A 25,956-nucleotide genomic window follows, 5' to 3' on the forward strand; every position below is an offset into this window, starting at 1 on the left:
CTTGAGAAATGGTCAAGAACGTGGCAACTACAGTTTAATGCTAAAAAATGCTAAATCATGCACTTGGGTCTCAAAAATCAAAAGGCTAAATAAAGTATCAAGGGTACTATAATGGAAACTACTGATGAGGACAGGGATTTAGGAGTCACTATTTCAAGTGACTTGAAGGCAGGAAAGCAATGCAACAAAGCAATGAGAAAGGCAAGTCAGATGCTTGGTTGACTAGGGAGAGGAATCAGTAGCAGGAAAAAAAAGAAGTGATAATGCCACTGTATAGGTCATTGGTGCGGCCCCATCTGGAATACTGTGTCCAGTTCTGGAGACCATATCTCCAGAAGGATATAAATACATTAGAAAGTGTACAAAGAAGGGCAACTAAAATGGTGCATGGCCTACATCACAAAACATACCTGGAAAGGCTAAAAGATCTTAACATGTATAGTTTGGAGGAGAGAAGGGAAAGGGGGGACATGATAGAAACTTTCAAATATATCATGGGTCTACTCTTAACATAGTTCAGGAGGGAAACATTCTACAAAGGAAGAGATGTATTAGAACTCCAGGACATACACTGAGACTGGAGGGGGGGAGGAGGTTCAGGGGAAATTTAAGGAAAAATTACTTCACAGAAAGGGTAGTGGATAAGTGAAATAGCCTCCCATCAGAGGTGGTAGAGGCTAAGACTGTAGAGCAATTTAAACATGCTTGGGATAGGCATATGAATATCCTTACAAAGAATTAAGGTTCAAAGTGTTGAGATTGCCTAAAGGATAAAAGAAGGGGCAGACTAGATGGGCCAAGTGGTTCTTATCTGCCGTCAAATTCTATGTTTCTATGATGCTTTACTTGTGTTAACTGTGTAGGCAATATAATTTTAAACCTGATGCTTTGTAATCATGTTTAACGTTATTCTGTTGACACGGTTTAAATGCGTTAAGTAACATTACAACTGCCGCTATTGTACAGTCGGGCACTCTTCTGTCCGCGTATCCACTATCAACATAGTGACATCTAAAGTCATGTACAGATGTAGCCACACTCACCGTTTCTGCTACTGCACCATACAGGCGTTCTAGTTGTTCCATACAAATAGCGCAAGTAGGCGAAGTAAGCTTGGGTTAGGCACAAGAGGATCCACAGCATGCAATACACAGATTCATCACTGGGTCGCGATTGTTCAACTAATGAACACTACAGTACAGTGCTGAATAGCAGTGGATGGATATGGCACTACAGAATACTGCACAGTGTAGCTAACCCTGACAAGCAGGCCAGTGCACAGTAAATATAGTAGTTCATTTTTTAGTACAATAATACTGCAGGGTAGAGTACGAAATCACCAAAACAGCAGGCACCGAGTGACAACATGCCTTACAACTGAAATCTCTCCTTGTGAGCTGTGTAAAATGATCAATACATTAAGTAGAAATGTGAACACAGAACAAGATTTGGTCAGCGCCTCCAATGCACACAAACAAAAGCACAGTTCAGAGTTCTACACAGCTCTCTAAAAGAAAATAAATTTTCTCTAACGTCCTAGTGGATGCTGGGGACTCCGTCAGGACCATGGGGAATAGCGGCTCCGCAGGAGACAGGGCACAAAAAGTAAGCTTTTAGGATCACATGGTGTGTACTGGCTCCTCCCCCTATGACCCTCCTCCAAGCCTCAGTTAGGTTTTTGTGCCCGTCCGAGCAGGGTGCAATCTAGGTGGCTCTCTTAAAGAGTTGCTTAGAAAAAGTTTTTAGGTTCTTTATTTTCAGTGAGTCCTGCTGGCAACAGGCTCACTGCATCGAGGGACTTAGGGGAGAGAAGTGAACTCACCTGCGTGCAGGATGGATTGGCTTCTTAGGCTACTGGACACCATTAGCTCCAGAGGGAGTCTGAACACAGGTCTCGCCCTGGGGTTCGTCCCGGAGCCGCGCCGCCGACCCCCCTTGCAGATGCTGAAGATTGAAGAGGTCCGGAACCAGGCGGCAGAAGACTTTCAGTCTTCATCAGGTAGCGCACAGCACTGCAGCTGTGCGCCATTGTTGTCAGCACACTTCACACAGCGGTCACGGAGGGTGCAGGGCGCGGGGGGGGGGGCGCCCTGGGCAGCAATGTATAATACCTGTATGGCGAAAAATACATCACATATAGCCCTTGAGGCTATATGGATGTATTTAACCCCTGCCAGATATCACAGACTCCGGAGAAGAAGCCCGCCGAAAAGGGGGCGGGGCCTATTCTCCTCAGCACACAGCGCCATTTTCCCTCACAGAAATGCTGGTGGGAAGGCTCCCATGCTCTCCCCTGCACTGCACTACAGAAACAGGGTTAAAACAGAGAGGGGGGGCACTGATTTGGCGATATGAATATATATTAAAATGCTATAAGGGAGGAACACTTATATAAAGGTTGTCCCTGTATAATTATAGCGTTTTGGTGTGTGCTGGCAAACTCTCCCTCTGTCTCCCCAAAGGGCTAGTGGGTCCTGTCCTCTATCAGAGCATTCCCTATGTGTGTGCTGTATGTCGGTACGTGTGTGTCGACATGTATGAGGAAAATGTTGGTGAGGAGGCGGAGCAAATTGCCTGTAATGGTGATGTCACTCTCTAGGGAGTCGACACCGGAATGGATGGCTTATTTATGGAATTACGTGATAATGTCAACACGCTGCAAGCCGGTTGACGACATGAGACGGCCGGCGAACAAATTAGTACCTCTCCAGGCGTCTCAAACACCGTCAGGGGCTGTAAAACGCCCATTTACCTCAGTCGGTCGACACAGACCCGGACACTGATTTCAGTGTCGACGGTGAAGAAACAAACGTATTTTCCTTTAGGGCCACACGTTAAGGGCAATGAAGGAGGTGTTACATATTTCTGATACTACAAGTACCACAAAAAAGGGTATTATGTGGGATGTGAAAAAACTACCTGTAGTTTTTCCTGAATCAGATAAATTAAATGAAGTGTGTGATGATGCGTGGGTTTCCCCCGATAGAAAATTATTGGCGGTATACCCTTTCCCGCCAGAAGTTAGGGCGCGTTGGGAAACACCCCTTAGGGTGGATAAGGCGCTCACATGCTTATCAGAACAAGTGGCGGTACCATCTACAGATAGGGCCGTACTTAAGGAGCCAGCTGATAGGAGGCTGGAAAATATCCTAAAAAGTATACACACACATGCTGGTGTTATACTGCGACCAGCGATTGCCTCAGCCTGGATGTGCAGAGCTGAGGTGGCTTGGTCGGATTCCCTGACTAAAAATATTGATACCCTTGACAGGGACAGTATTTTATTGACTATAGAGCATTTAAAGGATGCATTTCTATATATGCGAGATGCGCAGAGGGATATTTGCACTCTGGCATCAAGAGTAAATGCGATGTCCATATCTGCAAGAAGATGTTTATGGACACGACAGTGGTCAGGTGATGCAGATTCCAAACGGCACAAAGATGTATTGCCGTATAAAGGGGAGGAATTATTTGGGGTCGGTCCATGGGACCTGGTGGCCACGGCAACTGCTGGAAAATCCACCGTTTTTTACCCTAAGTCACATCTCTGCAGAAAAAGACACCGTCTTTTCAGCCTCAGTCCTTTCGTCCCTATAAGAGTCATATCTGCCCAGGGATAGAGGAAAGGGAAGAAGACTGCAGCAGGCAGCCCATTCCCAGGAACAGAAGCCCTCCACCGCTTCTACCAAGTTCTCAGCATGACGCTGGGACCGTACAGGACCCCTGGATCCTACAAGTAGTATCCAAGGGGTACAGATTGGAATGTCGAGACGTTTCCCCCTCGCAGGTTCCTGTAGTCTGCTGTACCAATGTCTCCCTCCGACAGGGAGGCAGTATTGAAAACAATTCACAAGCTGTATTCCCAGCAGGTGATAATAAAATTACCCCTCCTACAACAAGGAAAGGGGTATTATTCCACACTATATGGTGGTACTGAAGCCAGAAGGCTAGGTGAGACCTATTCTAAATCTGAAATATTTGAACACTTACAAAGGTTCAAATCCAGATGCAGTCACTCAGAGCAGTGATAGCGAACCGGGAAGAAGGGGACTATATGGTGTCCCGGGACATCAGGGATGCTTACCTCCATGTCCCAAAATTTGCCTTTCTCACCAAGGGTACCTCAGGTTCGTGGTACAGAACTGTCACTATCAGTTTCAGACGATGCCGTTGGATTGTCCAAGGCACCCCGGGTCCTTACCAAGGTAATGACCGAAATGAGGATTCGTCTTCAAAGAAAATGGACGACCTCCTGATAAGAACAAGGTCCAGAGAACAGTCGGAGGTCGGAGTAGCACTATCTCAAGTAGTTCTACGACAGCACGGGTGGATTCTAAATATTCCAAAACCGCAGTTGTTCCGACGACACGTCTGCTGGTCCTAGGGATGATTCTGGACACAGTCCAGAAAAAGGTGTTTCTCCCAGAGGAGAAAGCCAGGGAGTTATCCGAGCTAATCGGGATCCTCCTAACACCAGGAAAAGTGTCAGTGCATCATTGCACAAGAGTCCTGGTAAAAATGGTGGCTTATTACGAAGCGATTCCATTCGGCAGATTTCACGCAAGAACTCTTCAGTGGGATCTGCTGGAAAAATGGTCCGGATCGCATCTTCAGATGCATCAGCGGATAACCCTATATCCAAGGACAAGGGTGTCTCTCCTGTGGTGATTACAGAGTGCTCATCTTCTAGAGGGCCGCAGATTCGGCATTCAGGATTGGATGCTGGTGACCACGGAGGCCAGCCTGAGAGGCTGGGGAGCAGTCACACAGGGAAAAAATTTCCAGGGAGTGTGATCAAGTCTGGAGAATTCTCTCCACATAAATATACTGGAGCTAAGAGCAAATTTATAATGCTCTAAGCTTAGCAAGACCTCTGCTTCAAGGTCAGCCGGTATTGATCCAGTGGGATAACATCACGGCAGTCGCCCACGTAAACAGAAAGGGCGGCACAAGAAGCAGGAGGGCAGTGGCAAAACTGCAAGGATTTTTCGCTAGGCGGAAAATCATGTGATAGCACTGTCAGCAGTGTTCATTCCGGGAGTGGACGACTGGGAAGCAGACTTCCTCAGCAGGCACGACCTCCACCCGGGAGAGTGGGAACTTCATCGGGAAGTTTTCCGCATGATTGTGAACCGTTGGGAAAGACCAAAGGTGGACATGATGGCGTCCCGCCCGAACAAAAAACGGGACAGGTATTGCGCCAGGTCACGAGACCTTCAGGCGATAGCTGTGGACGTCCTGGTAACACCGTGGGTGTAACACTCGGTGTATGTGTTCCCTCCTCTGCTTCTCATAACCAAGGTATTGAGAATTATAAGACGTAGAGGAGTAAGAACTATACTCGTGGCTCCGGATTGGCCAAGAGGGACTTGGTACCCGGAACTTCAAGAGATGCTCACAGAGGACTAATGGCCTCGGGAGCTAAGAAGGGACTTGCTTCAGCAAGTACCATGTCTGTTCCAAGACTTACCGCGGCTGCGTTTGACGGCAGGGCGGTTGAACGCCGGATCCTAAGGGAAAAGGCATTTCGGAAGAGGTCATACCTACCCTGGTCAAAGCCAGGAAGGAGGTGACCGCACAACGTTATCACCACATGTGGTGAAAATATGTTGCGTGGGTGAGGCCCCACGAAGTAATTTCAACTAGGTCGATTTCTGCACTTCCTGCAAACAGGAGTGTCTATGAGCCTCAAATTGGGGTCCATTAAGGTTCAAGTTTCGGCCCTGTAGATTTTCTTCCAGAAAGAATTGGCTTCGGTTCCTGAAGTCCAGACGTTTGTCAAGGGAGTATTGCATATACAGCCCCTTTTGTGCCTCCAGTGGCACCGTGGGATCTCAACGTAGTGTTGGGATTCCTCAAATCATATTGGTTTGAACCGCTCAAATCTGTGGATTTGAAATATCTCACATGGAAAGTGACCATGCTGTTGGCCCTGGCCTCGGCCAGGCGATTGTCAGAATTGGCGGCTTTGTCTTACAAAAGCCCATATTTAATTTTCCATTCGGACAGGGCAGAACTGAGGACTTGTCCCCAGTTTCTTCCTAAGGTGGTGTCAGCGTTTCACCTGAAACAACCTATTGTGGTGCCTGCGGCTACTAGGGACTTGGAGGACTCCAAGTTGCTAGACGTTGTCAGGGCCCTGAAAATATATATATATATATATATATATATATATATATAATTCCAGGACGGCTGGAGTCAGAAAGTCTGACTTGCTGTTTATATTGTATGCACCCAAAAAGCTGGGTGCTCCTGCTTCTAAGCAGACTATTGCTCGTTGGATTTGTAGTACAATTCAGCTTGCACATTCTGTGGCAGGCCTGCCACATCCAAAATCTGTAAATGCCCATTCCACAAGGAAGGTGGGCTCATCTTGGGCGGCTGCCCGAGGGGTCTCGGCTTTACAACTTTGCCGAGCAGCTACGTGGTCAGGGGGGAACACGTTTGTAAAATTCTACAAATTTGATACCCTGGCTGAGGAGGACCTGGAGTTTCTCTCATTCGGTGCTGCAGAGTCATCCGCACTCTCCCGCCCGTTTGGGAGCTTTGGTATAATCCCCATGGTCCTGACGGAGTCCCCAGCATCCACTAGGACGTTAGAGAAAATAAGATTTTACTTACCGATAAATCTATTTCTCGTAGTCCGTAGTGGATGCTGGGCGCCCATCCCAAGTGCGGATTGTCTGCATTACTTGTACATAATTATTGTTACAAAAATCGGGTTGTTATTGTTGTGGGCCATCTTTTCAGAGGCTCCTTCGTTGTTATCATACTGTTAACTGGGTTCAAATCACAGGTTGTACGGTGTGATTGGTGTGGCTGGTATGAGTCTTACCCGGGATTCAAGATCCTTCCTTATTGTGTACGCTCGTCCGGGCACAGTACCTAACTGAGGCTTGGAGGAGGGTCATAGGGGGAGGAGCCAGTACACACCATGTGATCCTAAAAGCTTACTTTTTGTGCCCTGTCTCCTGCGGAGCCGCTATTCCCCATGGTCCTGACGGAGTCCCCAGCATCCACTACGGACTACGAGAAATAGATTTATCGGTAAGTAAAATCTTATTATTACAATCAGCGATAGAGTTGGGGCACACAGCACTATAAAAAATAATTACAATGACCGATATTATGTCACTGCAAGTGTCGGTCACTTGTCTCCATGGCTTTCTTGGCATAGTGGTATCTCTGATGGTTACCAAGCCCATGAGCTAGGGTTTGATTCCCGCAAAGGACCCACTTGTATTATATAACTGTGTAAAAAGTAGCATCCAGGTTTTGTTTTTCCCCCCCAAAACAATCTCTGTTGTGCTTCATATACAGTCTCAGACATGCACGCAGATTTTTACACAGATATACAAGTGTGGATTTTCAAATTATGAAAGTCTTATCTTTATGAGACTGAGTTTACTGTACTTCTTCATGGGCCTCCCCATTGCTTTAATAGGCAGCCACCCCCAAACCCAACCCCTGTTGATACTTGTGACTTCACAGACTGAGTGTACTGCTTAGTAAATGACAGCATGAGCCATTCATTTGCATACAGTAGTGTACCAGCCGTGTTGTGTTTTACTAAGCAGTACACCCAGTCTGTGAAATCACAAGTCTCACGGGGGGTGGGATTGGGGGTTGGAGAGGCTGCCTAGTCAAGCAATGGGGCAGCCCGGGAAGAAGTTCAGTAAACTCAGTCTCATAAAGATAACACTCTTCTAATTTGAAAAGCTACACTTGTATATATGTGTAGAAAGTAGCGTCCACAGTTTTTATCTATTTTCAACTGTATCTCTGTGTGCATGTCTAAGTCTGTATACAAAGCAAGACAAAACTTGTTTTGGGAAAATTTGAAGAAAACTGTAGATGCTACTTTTTACACAAATAAAATGCTACTTTTTACACAGATATACATGTGTGACTTTTCAAGTGTGTGTGTGTGTGTGTGTGGGGGGGGGGGGGGGGGGGCACATTTCTATTTGCAGTCTCCTAAGGGTACAAACAGAAATTTGTAAAACCTCTGTGGTTTGGGCACTCAAAAGGCCATGGAGTTTACACCTGTTTAGCTGCTATACATGGCTAAACCCTGTCTATTTGGGCATGACAAGCCCGATAATTAATGGGCGCCCAGGACAGCTGAATTTCTTCGTCATGCGCCCATTAATTAGCGCCACCCTTAAAACAATTGAATTCCCCCTGACGCAGGTAATATTACTGATGTAAAATTGTGGTGACATACATGAAAATTTGAATGCATACATGGAAAATACAAATTAATCCAGGAGATTGTATCTGGATGATAGGTCGACATTGCATAGGAACAGTGAATTCAACTGTTGCTCCATTTAGACGCCAGTGAGCTGCGGGGGAGACATTTCTTCTCACAGCCTGCGGAGGTACGATAAGAAATGTGTGCAAAATCTGTTGTTTTTGCACCCAAGTGCAGCAACTGATCAACAACTCTCATTTCTATAGGGGCGGTCACAATGGGATAAGAAGAAAGGGAAAGGCACCATAAAATGGACACAGCGGCACAAAATGGGGATGAGGGGTGCCTCAGGAAGTAAAGGACACACATGGAGAGATACCGGTACACATAAAATTGAAGAGTGAGCAACAGACACACAAAAGTGGTGAAAGAAAGTGGCATACTTACACAACGACATAAGAGGACACCAAGTTAGAAAAACAAAGGCAGACTAAGACCGAAATGCATGTGAAGGAATGAACTGCAGACACAAACTGGGTGAGATTAGCATGGAGAGGGAGAATAGAGCCAATGTTGGGCAGGGTAGGAGAGGAGAAGTCAAGGCAGGTGGTCTGGCTGTGCTTGGATCTGAGGCCAGCAGCAACCATGCTAGGCTATGAGCACTTCTACGTACAGTGTCTCTGCCCTCATAGCATTACTCTTCATTATCTCCCCTACTAACATTTACATGACCACCTCCTTCACTGCTGCTGTGTTCAGTGTTTTGCACACTTTATTTATATATGGTACATTTTAATGTTGTTTTATGTACAAGGAGAACAGTTTAACCCAGGGCTCGACAAATTTTTTATAAAATCTAGGAGCCAGGTTTAAAATGTAGGAGCCAGAACATTGTGGGTGATTCAGACCTGATCGCTACTGTTTTTGCACAGCGGGGGCGATCAGGTCATAACTGCGTATGCACCGCAATTATGCACGGGCGTTGGACAGCAACAACGGCATCGCCGGTCAGCGATAAGATGGTGAGAAAATTCTGATCGCATGGGCGTTTGCAAGGTGATTGACAGGAAGAGGCCGTTTTTTGGGTGGTAGCTGACCGTTTTCTGGGAGTGCCCGGAAAAACGCTAGCGTTCCCAAGCGTTTTCAGGGAGGGTGTCTGATGTCATCTCCGGCTCCGATCAGCCTCTTTGGATCGCACTGTAGGAGAGACTGCACACAGTGGATTTTTGCAGCTCTGCAAACTCATGCGATTGCACACTTGCACGGGCAAATTTACACTCCCCTTGGGCGGCGACTGTTTGATCGCAGGACAGCAAAATTAGCAGCCCAGCGATCAGGTCTGAATCACCCCCATTTGTCCGCTACCAAAATATGAAAACTTGCCCCATCAATGCCCAAACACAATGCATGTATACATACACAGGGCTGGTCTATTCATAGAAAAGAATAGGTGTTAACTGCGCACTGAGGCTAAATATAAGGTTCAGAGGGGCAGATGTATTAACCTGGAGAAGGCATAAGGAAGTAATAAACCAGTGATATGTGCAAGGTGATAAGCACACCAGCCAATCGGCTCCCATATGTAAATTAACAGTTAGGAGCTGATTGGCTGGTGCATTATCACCTTGCACTTAACACTGCTTTATCACTGGTTTAGCACTTCCTTATGCCTTCTCCAGGTTAATACATCTGCCCCAGAGTGTGCCGCTGCTTGGCAAGGATGCCCACCTTGTGAGGATAACAGGATTAAACAATAGTTAGCAGTGCTCTGGCCCCTATATGTAGTGCAGTATTCAGTTCAGTAATACAGTAGATATCTGTATATACTTATATCGTCAATGATAATAAAGCTAAACAGTACTGTATTTATACTGCCCAAGTGCAGGTTATTTGGTTGAACATGTATCATTTCATAACATCTCATACACTGAGTGCAGAAAATAAGGAGGGGGTAATAATTCACAACATACAATGGAAATGGAACTTGAAATAGAGTAATACTATACAAATTACCCTATTTCAAGTTCCATTTCTATTGTATGTTGTGAACACTGTGTGTATACAGCAATATTACCCCCTCACTACATACAGGGGTCAGGGCACTGCTAACTATTTTTTAATATTTTCTATTCATATCGCCACCGGATTGTGACACCAGTGTCTGTACCTGTTAGGGCCAGCAACCCAGCGCGGCTACAGGGGACAGCTTTGATACTGCTTTGTGGGCCATGTCTATAGTCCCGGTAAGAGGAAGCCGTGGGGAGGGGGGAATAGGAGGCGGAGACGGCAATGCTAAAGGATTTGGCAGCAGTAGACTAGTGTAGAGGCTGGGCTTCTCGCTGACCACCAATGAGAGCGCCAGCCTGGTGACTCGTGGGAGCTGCTGATTGACAAGTTGGCACTCCTAAAATACAGTCACCAGGACTAAAATTGTAGTTGCCATGGCGACCTGGCTTCCGGGATTTGTCGAGCCCTGGTTTAACCCATGAGATACATCATATTGAGCTATATACACGGTCGAGTCACATTATTACATGATCACCAGCTAATTACCAGAGTGACTGCTTTAGAGCCCCGTACGCAGCAGAGTTTGCTGAACTGTCACTTTAGACACACGTCTGGTAAACCCCCAGGGTCATTTTGACGGTGAGTTGCTGCACTGTAATGTGTCTGTTGGCCCTCATGCACCGTCATAGCCAATTTTCACCTCTCACATCAATGGCACATGGTGTTCCGCAGTTTCCACATTGGTTATTCGCAATGCTGGCGTTTTTCCAGTCACCACAGCAGCATGCGAACAGTTCACAAACTGCTCTGTTTCAGAAATACTGCCATCCTTGGCCCGAAAGCCTATAAGAGTGATATGTGTGCAGATGGTCTATCGCATACCTTATATACCCACCAAGCCAGCGAACGACACGTGATGTACTTCATGGGCAACGTGCTGCCAACGTCAAATGTAGCAGGTGGTCATAATAATAGGACTCGACCATGTATCGTAACTGAAATTAGTGTTTTGCTGATAAACTCTCACTAACACAAGTTTGTTGTAAAAAAACAAAACCTCACGTTTACCTGGCAGCAGTAAATGTGGATCCTCAACTGGCTGTAAATTTCTGTGTGCTGTAACTATTGGTCCTTCTAATAACCATCCAGTACCCAGCCAGCAGAGGAAGCTGGGGAGTTGGAGACACATACATGCAGCTACAGGCTGTTTGACTATGTAAATGGATGCACTCTGCGTCGTTAAAACAAAAATAGCTCGCATCCTAACCTTTAATGGTGAAGATGGCACAAAGCATTGAATTTGAGATCGGGGAAGGGATCATGCGTCCTCTCCCGCCCGGAGATCGGGTGATTATGTAGTATGATTATCTATTGAAAAGACTCAAAGATTAGGAATCATCAGGAAGTTTTTAGGTACTTGGGCTACCTGGTTCATGGGTTTTGCTGAGCCCTTCCATCCTGCAAATGTAACATGAGCTGTAACTAAAACACTGCCACGGTGGCAGCCCTAGTTATAAACGATAGCAATTAATTAGCGATTGGCTGTTATATATCAGGTTACAGTAGTATACTTAAAGTTGACATCTGACAGTAATATATGTTGATGACATGGAATGTCACGCCTGCTAGTGACATAAATGATCTTCAATTTCATAAATACTGCGTATGTTATCTAAATTAACACAGTGCATGCAAATGGGAAATTCCATAATACTAGTGTAACTAAGGCTTAGGTGAAGAGCCTTGCTGTTTCTTTTCCCATGTGAAGGTGGGGGAGGGAAGTACTGAAAATTCTCTACATGACCTTGCAGCAGTCATTTTAAGCACTGCTAGCTTTGAATTGCTTCAGTAGGCATAAAGTTCCAAGCAGTACACTGATGCAGTTATGCAACTGCTGTTAAATTTTATGTTTCATTTGAACTGTTAAAAGAATGGCACTTGTCCGCATTCTATCATTCTACAACTATAGATAAACCTTTTTATATGTCTTCAGGCTTGTGCCAAATATAATGTGGGTTAGCAGGATGCTGTTTCTGCTAGATTACAACAATCCCCAATTATTCATTTTATTTTCAGTTTTTCCTATCTGTTTCAGCTGAATTTACAAAAAGAACAATTATGTTAAATTTTTTCAATCCTTGCTGACCTTTATTTTTAAAATATTGGGGGAAAATGTAATAGCCTGCAAGATACAGGCTGTTTGGGAAGTCCTGCGAGTCCATAGGCAAACACAGAGGGGGGAGGGGGGTTTCTGGGCCACCTCCTCTTGGCAAGTGGCTCAAATTATAACAACAGTATTAATGGTATATAATATGATTACTAGAGCTGCCGCCGCATCATGCAGATTAAGGAACAGAGAAGAGCTGCTGCACATGCCCAGTGGTAGCAGCTTCTTCTGCTAAGTTTGCCGTGTGTGTATCCGGGTCCTCAATCAGTGCACTGGACCAGAGAGATCAGCTACCATGAAGAAGAGACAGGAGCCTTATCATGAGGTGGGAGAATGTGTGCTTAGAAAGTGCCGTACTGGTTCTATTACGTTTGTGTATTTATTTATTATAGTATGTTTTACATTTTCCTGACCACTATTTATATTATTTAAATGTTCCATACAGTCTATACTATAGACCATCTATAGTGTTAAATATTAAAACTATTCCATACAGTATACGGTATATAAAAAGACCAATGTTTACGTTAATGTCCAGGGTTGTCACTAGGTTGTTCTACCGCTCCTCCAGACTCCTGCACTTGCTCCAATATTCCGCAGAGTGGGAGATTGTGTACTGCATTTGGAAACCTCCCTCTAGAAATCCTGCGTTTGTCACTGGAGTCTACCCGTATTTTTAAAGTGGCAACCATTTGCAAGGCAAAACCAGGTCAGTTTTGCCTTGTAAATGATTACCCCTTCAAAAATACAGGCAGGCTTACAGGAATTCCCAAACCGCCTGCATCTTGCAGGCTATTACATTTTGCCTAAGTTCTTTGACTTTTATACATATTGGACGATATTCAATTGATATGTTGCTCCCGATCTCCCGCCTAAAGTGACTGGAGATCGCAGAACGATATTCAGTTGATCTATGTATTGCCCCTATCGCGCCCAACCCGACTAAAGTAATCGGTGCAATTGCAAAAAGTCCCGTTTGGGCTCCCAAACAGGTCACATTTCGCACATTTCAGCTTTCCACCCCCGGAGGTAGCAAGCCGAAATGATGATATTGCACCTGTCAGCAGAAACAACTGAATAGCTACTGCCTGGGTGCGGAAGGGGGGGCGGAAAGAATCGAATACTGGCCAGTTAGTACTTTCTTCAAATAATATTTTCCAAAGATCTCTGTTTTTTCTTACAACTTTGGCTCAAAGTGGGATTAGTGTGAGCAGGAGAACCCATCAGAAGCCACTACCTGTGTGCTATCAGATTGATACTTCCAATAACACCCACTTCAAGCTCCATTAAAAAAATAAGAAATAATTCAGTGTCTTTCTGGAATTGCAGCTTTTCTCACTTAACATTATTATTTGAACATCCTGAAAGTGAAATATGCACATAGCTGCCCTTTGTCCTGCATTTTTCTTGAACCTCCCAAACTTTGGGGAATCCTCCCGTCTCCCGGTATAGCATCCTATCTACTTCTCCCATGAAGGTGACAGGGCAGGGTCTTTGATGATTTGCTATGAATCACGCCGTCACAGTATTCTAATGTTACCAGCCAACATATTTCTGTGTTCCACTAGCTTACTTTATGAATGTCATGCAAGTCTGTGAAGGGGATCTAGAGTGGAAGACTCGTTTTTTTTCTTTGCGAAGCCTCTAGCTTTCTGCTATAGGTCATTTTGTTTTACAATTTTATCTAGAGTGTTACAGTCACAAAATCCAAGTTATCAGATCTGATCTTCATAAGCCCTTCGCCTATAGAAACCCCCGGTCCCTATAAATTGCAAGGCTGCTATAAAATTATGCTAGTTCTGTAGCCTATTGGCTTTTTACTGAGACAACCACCAGCTGCTGCTTTAATTCAAACAAAGGTGCACCTTCGGTCGGACGTAGGTTGCACCATTGGACTTCTGAGTAACCTTACGGTTGCTCAGAAAGTGAGACAGAATTTGACCGTCTGTGTCAATGGAACTGCATCTTTTAACGCAGTTCCTGATTCCGGCACACCCAGGAGCACCTGCGACACTAGCCACCCCTTGTCACCTTCAAGGAGTGGAGTTCCATGCAGTGGCGATCTGCGGCCGCTGCCTTGTAACCATTGGGATGTACACACAGATATAGAACATTGGTTACTTGCGTCTGGTGTTCTACATCTGTCCTGGGACGAAATTAGGCCCAAGGTATTTATCTTTCTTATTGTTTAGCTTAATATATGACTGCAGACACTGTTATATATACCACTTTTCTCTATCGTCCTAGTGGATGCTGGGGTTCCTGAAAGGACCATGGGGAATAGCGGCTCCGCAGGAGACAGGGCACAAAAGTAAAGCTTTCCGATCAGGTGGTGTGCACTGGCTCCTCCCCCTATGACCCTCCTCCAAGCCAGTTAGATTTTTGTGCCCGGCCGAGAAGGGTGCAATCTAGGTGGCTCTCCTAAAGAGCTGCTTAGAAAAGTTTAGCTTAGGTTTTTTATTTTACAGTGAGTCCTGCTGGCAACAGGATCACTGCAACGAGGGACTTAGGGGAGAAGAAGTGAACTCACCTGCGTGCAGGATGGATTGGCTTCTTGGCTACTGGACATCAGCTCCAGAGGGACGATCACAGGTACAGCCTGGATGGTCACCGGAGCCTTGCCGCCGGCCCCCTTGCAGATGCTGAAGTAAGAAGAGGTCCAGAATCGGCGGCAGAAGACTCCTCAGTCTTCTAAAGGTAGCGCACAGCACTGCAGCTGTGCGCCATTTTCCTCTCAGCACACTTCACACGGCAGTCACTGAGGGTGCAGGGCGCTGGGAGGGGGGCGCCCTGGGAGGCAAATGAATACCTATTTTGGCTAAAAATACCTCACATATAGCCTCCGGAGGCTATATGGAGATATTTAACCCCTGCCAGAATCCGTTAAGAGCGGGAGACGAGGCCGCCGAAAAAGGGGCGGGGCCTATCTCCTCAGCACACAGCACCATTTTCCCTCACAGAAAGGCTGGAGGGAAGGCTCCCAGGCTCTCCCCTGCACTGCACTACAGAAACAGGGTTAAAACAGAGAGGGGGGGCACTAATTTGGCGTTAGAAATATATAAAAAAGATGCTATAAGGGAAAACACTTATATAAGGTTGTCCCTATATAATTATAGCGTTTTTGGTGTGTGCGGGTAAACTCTCCCTCTGTCTCTCCAAAGGGCTAGTAGGTCCTGTCCTCTATCAGAGCATTCCCTGTGTGTGTGCTGTGTGTCGGTACGTGTGTGTCGACATGTATGAGGACGATGTTGGTGAGGAGGCGGAGCAATTGCCTGTAATGGTGATGTCACTCTCTAGGGAGTCGACACCGGAATGGATGGCTTATTTAGGGAATTACGTGATAATGTCAACACGCTGCAAGGTCGGTTGACGACATGAGACGGCCGACAAACAATTAGTACCGGTCCAGACGTCTCAAAAACACCGTCAGGGGTTTTAAAACGCCCGTTTACTTTAGTCGGTCGACACAGACACAGACAGGGACACTGAACCCAGTGTCGACGGTGAATAAACAAACGTATTCCTTATTAGGGCCACACGTTAAAGGCAATGAAGGAGGTGTTACATATTTCTGATACTACAAGTACCACAAAAGAGGGTATTATGTGGGATGTGAAAAAACTACCGTAGTTTTTCCTGAATCAGATAAATTAAATAAAGTGTGTGATGATGCGTGGGTTCCCCCCGATAGAAAATTATGGGCGGTATACCCTTTCCCGCCAGAAGTTAGGGCGCGTTGGGAAACACCCCTTAGGGTGGATAAGGCGCTCACACGCTTATCAAAACAAGTGGCGGTACCGTCTATAGATAGGGCCGTCCTCAAGGACCAGCTGACAGGAGGCTGGAAAATATCATAAAAAGTATATACACACATACTGGTGTTATACTGCGACCAGCGATCGCCTCAGCCTGGATGTGCAGAGCTGGGGTGGCTTGGTCGGATTCCCTGACTAAAAATATTGATACCCTTGACAGGGACAGTATTTTATTGACTATAGAGCATTAAAGGATGCATTTCTATATATGCGAGATGCACAGAGGGATATTTGCACTCTGGCATCAAGAGTAAATGCGATGTCCAGATCTGCCAGAAGATGTTATGGACACGACAGTGGTCAGGTGATGCAGATTCCAAACGGCACAAAGGTGTATTGCCGTATAAAGGAAGAGGAGTTATTTGGGGTCGGTCCATCGGACCTGGTGGCCACGGCAACTGCTGGAAAATCCGCCGTTTTTACCCTAAGTCACATCTCTGCAGAAAAAGACACCGTCTTTTCAGCCTCAGTCCTTTCGTCCCGATAAGATCATATCTGCCCAGGGATAGAGGAAAGGGAAGAAGACTGCAGCAGGCAGCCCATTCCCAGGAACAGAAGCGTTCCACCGCTTCTGACAAGTTCTCAGCATGGCGCTGAGACCGTACAGGACCCCTGGATCCTACAAGTAGTATCCCAGGGGTACAGATTGGAATGTCGAGACGTTTCCCCTTCGCAGGCTCCTGAAGTCTGCTTTACCAAGGTCTCCCTCCGACAAGGAGGCAGTATGGGAAAAAATTCACAAGCTGTATTCCCAGCAGGTGATAATTAAATTACCCCTCCTACCACAAGAAAAGGGGTATTATTCCACACTATATTGTGGTACTGAAGCCAGAAGGCTAGGTGAGACTTATTCTAAAAAATTTTTTGAACACTTACAAAGGTTCAAATCAAGATGGAGTCACTCAGAGCAGTGATAACGAACCAGGAAGAAGGGGACTATATAGTGTCCCGGGACATCAGGGATGCTTACCTCTATGTCCCAAATTTGCCCTTCTCACTAAGGGTACCTCAGGTTCGTGGTGCAGAACTGTCACTATCAGTTTCAGACGCTGCCGTTTGGATGGTCCACGGCACCCCGGGTCTTTACCAAGGTAATGGCCGAAATGATGATTCTTCTTCGAAGAAAAGGCGTCTTAATTATCCCTTACTTGGACGATCTCCTGATAAGGGCATAGTCCAGGGAACAGTTGGAGGTCGGAGTAGCACTATCTCGGATACTGCTACAACAGCACGGGTGGATTCTAAATATTCCAAAATCGCAGCTGATCCCGACGACACGTCTGCTGTGCCTAGGGATGATTCTGGACACAGTCCAGAAAAAGGTGTTTCTCCCGGAAGAGAAAGCCAGGGAGTTATCCGAGCTACTCAGGAACCTCCTAAAAACAGTGCATCATTGCACAAGGGTCCTGGTAAAAATGGTGGCTTCCTACGAAGCAATTCCATTCGGCAGATTTCACGCAAGAACTTTTCAGTGGGATCTGCTGGACAAATGGTCCGGATCGCATCTTCAGATGCATCAGCGGATAACCCTATATCCAAGGACAAGGGTGTCTCTCCTGTGGTGGTTATAGAGTGCTCATCTTCTAGAGGGCCGCAGATTCGGCATTCAGGATTGGATGCTGGTGACCACGGAGCCCAGCCCGAGAGGCTGGGGAGCAGTCACACAAGGAAAAAATTTCCAGGGAGTGTGATCAAGTCTGGAGACTTTTCTCCACATAAATATACTGGAGCTAAGGGTAAATTTATAATGCTCTAAGCTTAGCAAGACCTCTGCTTCAAGGTCAGCCGGTATTGATCCAGTGGGAAAAACATCACGGCAGTCGCCCACGTAAACAGACAGGGCGACACAAGAAGCAGGAGGGCAATGGCAAAAACTGCAAGGACTTTTCGCTGGGCGGAAAATCATGTGATAGCACTGTCAGCAGTGTTTCATCCCGGGAATGGAAACTGGGAAGCAGACTTCCTCAGCAGGCACGACCTCCACCCGGGAGAGTGGAAACTTCATCGGGAAGTTTTTTCCACATGATTGTAAACCGTTGGGAAATACCAAAGGTGGACATGATGGCGTCCCGTCTGAACAAAAAACGGGACAGGTATTGCGCCAGGTCAAGAGACCCTCAGGCAATAGCTGTGGACGTTCTGGTAACACCGTGGGTGTACCAGTCGGTGTATGTGTTCCCTCCTCTGCTTCTCATACCTAAGGTGCTGAGAATTATAAGACGTAGAGGAGTAAGAACTATACTCATGGCTCCGGATTGGCCAAGAAGGACTTGGTACCCGGAACTTCAAGAGATACTTACAGAGGTCTTATGGCCTCTGCCGCTAAGAAGGGACTTGCTTCAGCAAGTACCATGTCTGTTCCAAGACTTACCGCAGCTGCGTTTGTCGGCATGGCGGTGGAAAGCCGGATCCTAAGGGAAAAAGGCATTCCGGAAGAGGTCATTCCTACCCTGGTCAAAGCCAGAAAGGAGGTGACCGCACAACATTATCACCACATGTGGCGAAAATATGTTGCGTGGTGTGAGGCCAGGAAGGCCCCACAAAGAAATTTCAACTCGGTCGTTTCCTGCATTTCCTGCAAACAGGAGTGTCTATGGGCCTCAAATTGGGGTCCATTAAGGTTCAAATTTCGGCCCTGTCGATTTTCTTCCAGAAAGAATTGGCTTCAGTTCCTGAAGTCCAGAAGTTTGTCAAGGGAGTATTGCATATACAACCCCCTTTTGTGCCTCCAGTGGCACTGTGGGATCTCAACGTAGTTCTGGGATTCCTCAAATCACATTGGTTTAAAACCAGTCAAATCTGTGGATTTGAAGCATCTCACATGAAAAGTGACCATGCTCTTGGCCCTGGCCTGGACCAGGCGAGTGTCAAATTGGTGTTTTTTTCTCAAAAAAGCCCATATCTGTTTGTCCATTCGGACAGGGCAGAGCTGCGGACTCGTCCCCAGTTCTCTCCCTAAGGTGGTGTCAGTGTTTCACCTGAACCAGCTTATTGTGGTGCCTTGCACCTACTAGGGACTTGGAGGACTCCAAGTTGCTAGATGTTGTCAGGGCCCTGAAAATATGTTCCAGGACGGCTGGAGTCAGGAAAACTGACTTGCTGTTATCCTGTATGCACCCAACAAACTGGGTGCTCTTGCTTCTAAGCAGATTATTGCTAGTTGGATGTGTAATACAATTCAGCTTGCACATTCTGTGGCAGGCCTGCCACAGCCAAAATATGTAAATGCCCATTCCACAAGGAAGGTGGGCTCATCTTGGGCGGCTGCCCGAGGGGTCTCGGCTTTACAACTTTGCCGAGCAGCTACTTGGTCAGGGGCAAACACGTTTGCTAAATTCTACAAATTTGATACCCTGGCTAAGGAGGACCTGGAGTTCTCTCATTCGGTGCTGCAGAGTCATCCGCACTCTCCCGCCCGTTTGGGAGCTTTGGTATAATCCCCATGGTCCTTTCAGGAACCCCAGCATCCACTAGGACGATAGAGAAAATAAGAATTTACTTACCGATAATTCTATTTCTCGGAGTCCGTAGTGGATGCTGGGCGCCCATCCCAAGTGCGGATTATCTGCAATACTTGTACATAGTTACAAAAATCGGGTTATTATTGTTGTGAGCCATCTTTTCAGAGGCTCCGCTGTTATCATACTGTTAACTGGGTTTAGATCACAAGTTGTACAGTGTGATTGGTGTGGCTGGTATGAGTCTTACCCGGGATTCAAAATTCCTCCCTTATTGTGTACGCTCGTCCGGGCACAGTACCTAACTGGCTTGGAGGAGGGTCATAGGGGGAGGAGCCAGTGCACACCACCTGATCGGAAAGCTTTACTTTTGTGCCCTGTCTCCTGCGGAGCCGCTATTCCCCATGGTCCTTTCAGGAACCCCAGCATCCACTACGGACTCCGAGAAATAGAATTATCGGTAAGTAAATTCTTATTTTTACATGCTTATTATGGGGAATTCAGTTGTTTGTGCCGACGGCTGTCTGTGCCAGACGTCTGACGGATGATAATGGCGATGGACTCCAAGTCTGAGCGCAGAATGCATTTATGTTTCATATACCCCTTAAACACACAGCCTGAAGGTAATTAAATACAATATTTTTAATAACTTTGTGTATTAAACAAAGTTTGTGTACATTGAGCCATCAGAAAAAAAAGGTTTCACTATCTCACTCTCACTCAAAAAATTCCGTATTTCGGAATATTTGGATATGGGATACTCGGCGTGTACTCTGTTCTGGAGATTTTACAGTGCAAAAACATGAAAGTTAAGCTCCTCAAATGGGTGTATGTTACGGCAAGAATATGCTGGATTCTGTACCCAAGTTCAACCTGTACTCCTCTTGGCAGTATAGAGTAGTAAGTAGCGATGTATGGCACACTGTAATGTCAGTAACATGCTGTTTGAAGTTCCAGCATTTGGCAAGTAATGCTCTTACAATGTAGCTCTAGTGATGATTGAGCCTCTGGCACAAGTTGACAAACCAGAAGTAGCTTGAAAAGTATTGCAGATAGAAATGTCCTGCAACGCAGGAGAGAGCAATTCAGCCAGATTATAGGCCAATGGAATAGCAAGCACGGAGTGAAGTCTGTTTTAGATGTGTGCGGAAGACGGGGATAAGTAAGCAAAAGCCAGTTGTAGTGGTGTTCAGAATCATATAGTTCACCAGTCAGGTCCAAGCAACAATGCACAGCTCACAGACATACAGTACACTTTTTCAGTCAGCAAATTTAATCCTGTTTCGGATCCAGACTATTCTTTTACCTGCCGGCACACAGGATACAAAACAGCAGCTCATAAGTATGAGCATGTAAACTCGGTATGCAGTTATGTTGCCGGCAGTCGGGATCCCGGCGGTCAGGATACCGATGCCGGGATCCTGAACTCTGACAATGCCGACAGACGGAATCCTGGCTAACGGGCTATTCCAACTCGTGGATATCAACGACACCCGTAGAGTGGGAATAGAACCTGCAGCATGGTGAGCGCAGCGGGCCCTCAATGGGACTCTTTGCCTTCGCCCCACTGCCAGCATACTGGCGTTCGGGATGCCATTGTCTGTATGCAGACGGTCAGCATCCCGATCGTCGGTAAATCCTACTGATTCCGTAAATATGTACACAAGTGTTTATCAGACTCAGAGCATTCCATGCTTGAGCACAGCGGTATAAATCAAAATGACTGAGTACGAATTAAATCTCCTTTTGCTCGATCATGGATATCCAGTGACGTGCGGTGAGGTGAGGCAGAACCTTTCCTGTCATACTAACGTTTGTGCCAGAGTTTTGACTATATAAAGTATATGAAAAATACAAATAATTTGTTTGAAATATCTTCTTTTCATTATTCTAATCATTTTTATAGCCAAAACTCTGGAGTAAAAAGTCTGTGGCAGGTGATTATCTTTTCCGCACATCTCTGATCAGAACTCACCAAATTTCCAGGAGTTTATACTGCTGCACCTGTGCATAATGCCCACATGAAGCCTTTGGCTCATATATTGCGTGTAAATCTGGCTCTGTTGCTAGCCAGTGCCTCCTGAGCCATTTAGCTCACCGCACGTCCCTGCTTAAAACCCGGACTGTTAGGGGATTGAGAAGTGAGTTTGAGAAAAACTGATGTAAACACTATGTCAGCATGCCTGTCATAAGTGGCTATTTAAGGAGCTGGCACAGGTCAAGAGGCTCAGGTAAGGGCCAGCCCGCAGATGACATAATAACGTATTGCCCCAATCCCTTTATAATAACACAGCAGATATGCCCACTTGTTACATAAGTATTTACCTACAAGTAGATGCATTGTTTTGTGTTTTTGTCCTTTAAACGCATCCCTAGAGATTTGTCCCATGCGCTCAGGAATATTCAGATTTTTCTGGCTGTAAGATTTATTATAATTTTTTGTAAAGAGCGCACAGTTCACTGGCATCTGTAAAATGTAATTAAATTTGCCTATGACTGAATGAAAAAGGACAGCTTAGTTGTTATTATGCTAGCATACAGCCACAGGTAATGTATTCTTTTTATTTATATATGGGAGTTGCTTTACTAGGTGGCTGTTTCTGTTTAATATACATTCCTGTCACTTCTGTTGCTTTACTGCTGCTGGTTATTTAGAAGTCTGAGTACTGTCCTGACCGGCAGTGATTTTTGTGCTCTTTGTCTTACTGCGGCTGGCAGTTCCCTTTTATGGGACTTATGGATCTCGGGATTCAGTTATCCCCAGCGTTACTGTAAATCCCTAAGCCGGCTCGGACCTCCAGCCAACTTTCTCCGGCTATGCGTAACACTGGCTAGAGCCAAGAGGTCATACACTTTAACTCTAGACCTTTCTTGGTGTATTTCCCTTCTTTGAAGTTCTGTTGGATTTGACTGTTCAAGTATTAGAAAATTATAATCTTTATTCTACTATCAAAAAACCTTCGCTGTGATCTCATGAAAACGTTTTCTGTATGTATAATACAGTATACAGCTTCATGACTGTGTTTTTTTCGTAGCAATATTTAAATAAGTCAATATACACACTAAAAGTGCAATTTTTTTTTCAGAACAATAAGCCTGCTAAATTGAATTCTAACTTTTATACTTTGCATGTTTGTTTAACATGGACTAACTTGTTATCTTCGTAATCCAATTCATGTGACATGGTAATCCCACATAATTACTAATAATAGATTGCAGCGTTTGAAAACACGTTTAAACTTATCAAAATATTTTGTTCTGCATATATTCTCTTTCTCTGTGGTACTGTATGCAGTTGTTTACCAAAAGGCTTGTATACGTGCAATTTTCTCTTACGTCCCTTGAGGATGCTGGGGTCCATATTAGTACCATGGGGTATAGACGGATCCACCAGGAGCCATGGGCACTTTAAGACTTTAATAGTGTGGGCTGGCTCCTCCCTCTATGCTCCTCCTACCAGACTCAGTTTAGAAAATGTGCCTGGTGGAGCCGGTCACAGCTAGGGGAGCTCCTAGAGCTTCTATGGTTTTATTTTAAAGCGTAATTAGGCACAGGGAGGCTGCTGGCAACAGCTTCCCTGTTTCGTGGGACTTAGGGGAGGGAGTAGTGCCCAACCCTCTGAGCTTAATGGCCACTATCTCCACTGACAGGACACTGAGCTCCTGAGGGTGATGATCATTAGCCCTCGAAGCGACCGCTCACTCTCGCAGCATGCCGCCACCCCCTATCGGAGCCAGAAGATCGAGGTGGTGAGTGTATCACCGGTGACCCGACAAGCGGGGAACCGGTGTGCATGGTGGCTACACGGTTGGAGCGCAGTACTAACACTGCGCTCCGGAAGGCTCAGCGGTACAGGTGCGACGCTGTGAGGGGCGCCCTGGGCCAGCGCAATACCCTTACAACTGGTCAGTAAGGCTATCAGGGGCTTCGGTAACACTGCTAGCGCCATTACCTCAGGCCAGTATAAATATTCAAAGTGCGGGAAGATGCGCCATGTTTGGGGGCGGAGCTTCTCCTCAGAGCGGATCAAGCAGCTCACCAGCGCCATTTTCTTCCTGCAGATCCACACTCTGAGACGCTTACAGAGAACGCTGACCCTTCACGACTCCAGCTATCCTGTGCGGTACCAAGGGGGTTGTAGAAGGGGGGGGGGGAGACTGTCTATTAACTGTGTAGTTCTATTAAGGATACACACTCAGCGCCAGGCAATTATTCTATAACTGCCTACTGGGGCACTGTGTGTGTGCTGGCTCCAAGCTCTGTGTTTCTCTGAAGGTACTTGGGGAAAATGTGTCTGACATTTTCCTGTGTGTGTGTTGGTGTATGCAACTCTCTCACATAACCATGTCCAGGGACTCTGTGTCTTGTGCGACAGAATATGTATCTTCTCCAGAAGAATCCATTCCATGTACACAGGAATGTAATATTTTGTCTCCGCCTTCCGAATCCGAGCCCCAGTGGGTAGCTTCAATTAAGGGAATGATATCCCAGATCTCTACTAGGATTGTGCATTATGGGACTGAATCACAGATTTTAAAACCGTCTGTTTAGGTTTTGTCTGTTTCTGTCCCCACTACCTCAAAATCCCCTAGTGTATGCCCCAAGAAACGTACGCTTGCTCAGATTATGCAAGTCGACACGGACACCGACTCTGACACGGCAGAGGGTGATGCGGATATGCGGGGGGGGGGGGGGGGGGGGAAGGCTTCCCTGGCAAGAGGGGTGCAGCTCATGATTGAGGCTATTAGGGATGTGTTACAGATTACTGGCAAACCACCTGAACAGGTAGAGGAGGCTTACTTTACGGACAATAAGAAAGCTTCCCTGACCTTCCCTGCGTCTATGGAATTGAACGCATTATTTGAAAAATCCTGGGAGGATCCAGAAAAAAAAATTCCAGATCCCAAAGAAGGGTCTTGTGGTTTTTCCTTTCCCTGAGGATGATAGGAAATAGTGGGAAACCCCACCTATGGTAGACGCTTTTGTATCTAGACTGTCTAAAAAGGTGGTTTTACCTGTCCCTGGGTCTACCGCTTTGAAAGAACCGGCAGACCGCAAGTTTGAAACTATGCTCAAATCCATATGCACTGCTTCAGGAGTGGCGTTAAGGCCCACTATTGCCTGTGCAGGAATTTCTAAAGCCATAGTAAAGTGGTCAGGCACATTACTAGAGGACTTACATTCTATGGATAGAAGTGACGTTGAATTGTTTTTACGTAACACAGGATTCTGCGGGTTTCATGGTGGAGGCCATGAAGTACCTCGGTAATTTGACTGCAAGGACATCGTCCATGGCTGTCTCAGCACGCAGGGGACTCTGGCTACGCCAATAGTCTGCAGACGCGGAATCCAGGAGAAGTGTGGAGAACCTACCGTTCACAGGTCAGGCTCTATTTGGGGAAGCATTGGATGCGTGTATTTCCATAGCAACTGCGGGTAAGTCAACCTTTCTTCCCTCAGCCTCTCAGACGACGAAGAAACCTTTTTCTACGTCCTCTATGCAGTCCTGTCGGTCTGCAAAAAGTTAAAAAGTCCAAGACTCCTACCACTTTCTTCAGAGGTGGGTGAGCAAAATAAAAAAAAACGGCACCTGCAGGTTCCAAAGACCAGAAACCTGCCTCTTTGTCCTCAAAATCCTCAGGATGACGGTGGACCTCCCTGTTTGGAGAACGGGCAGGTGGGAGCGAGGCTCAGACGTTTCAGTCACATCTGGGTGTCGTCCGGTCTGGATCCCTGGGTACAGGATGTTGTGTCCCAGGGGTACAAACCGGAGTTTCAAGAGCTCTCACCCCACAGGTTTTTCAAATCAGGCTTGCCAGCTTTGCTGGCAGAAAGGGCTATCCTTCAGTAAGCCATTCAAAAATGTTAAAGGTCCGATGTAATTGTTCCAGTTCCACCTCATCTGGTAAACCTATTTGTGGTACCGAAACCGGATGGTTCGGTCAGGCCAATATTGAACCTGAAGTCGCTGTGGGAATTCAAGTTCAAAATTGAGTCTCTGAGAGTGGTGATCTCAGGGCTGGAGGACGGAGAGTTTCTGGTGTCCTTAGATATCAAGGATGCGTACCTCCACATTCCGATTTGGCCGCCGCACCAGGCTTATCTCAGATTTGCGCTGTTGGACTGTCACTATCAGTTCAAGGCACTGCCGTTCGGCCTCTCCACAGCACCAAGGGTATTCACCAAGGTAATGGCAGAGATGATGATTCTCCGCAGGCAGGGGGTGAATATGATTCCTTATCTGGATGATCTGCTGATAAAACCATCTTCCAGGGAGAGGTTGTTGCAGTCCATTGCTCTCAAGACTCG

The 25,956-nt window shown here is 46.2% G+C and overlaps 1 protein-coding gene across 4 annotated transcripts in view; it reads left to right on the plus strand.

The window, feature by feature from the left end:
* Positions 1-25,956, plus strand: part of NME7 (NME/NM23 family member 7) — a 522,975-nt gene that overhangs the window by 58,062 nt on the left and 438,957 nt on the right. For 3 of the 4 annotated variants that reach the window (XM_063955652.1, XM_063955655.1, XM_063955654.1), the window contains exon 2: positions 12,531-12,699. The exons of the other annotated variant lie outside the window; for it this stretch is intronic. In XM_063955652.1, coding sequence (XP_063811722.1) covers positions 12,670-12,699 — 30 coding nt within the window. In that variant the 5' untranslated portion in view covers positions 12,531-12,669. The remainder of the gene's footprint in view (positions 1-12,530; positions 12,700-25,956) is intronic. 4 annotated transcript variants of the gene reach the window in all.

This window comes from Pseudophryne corroboree, chromosome 2, assembly GCF_028390025.1.
Source record: "Pseudophryne corroboree isolate aPseCor3 chromosome 2, aPseCor3.hap2, whole genome shotgun sequence".
Lineage (NCBI taxonomy): Eukaryota > Metazoa > Chordata > Amphibia > Anura > Myobatrachidae > Pseudophryne > Pseudophryne corroboree.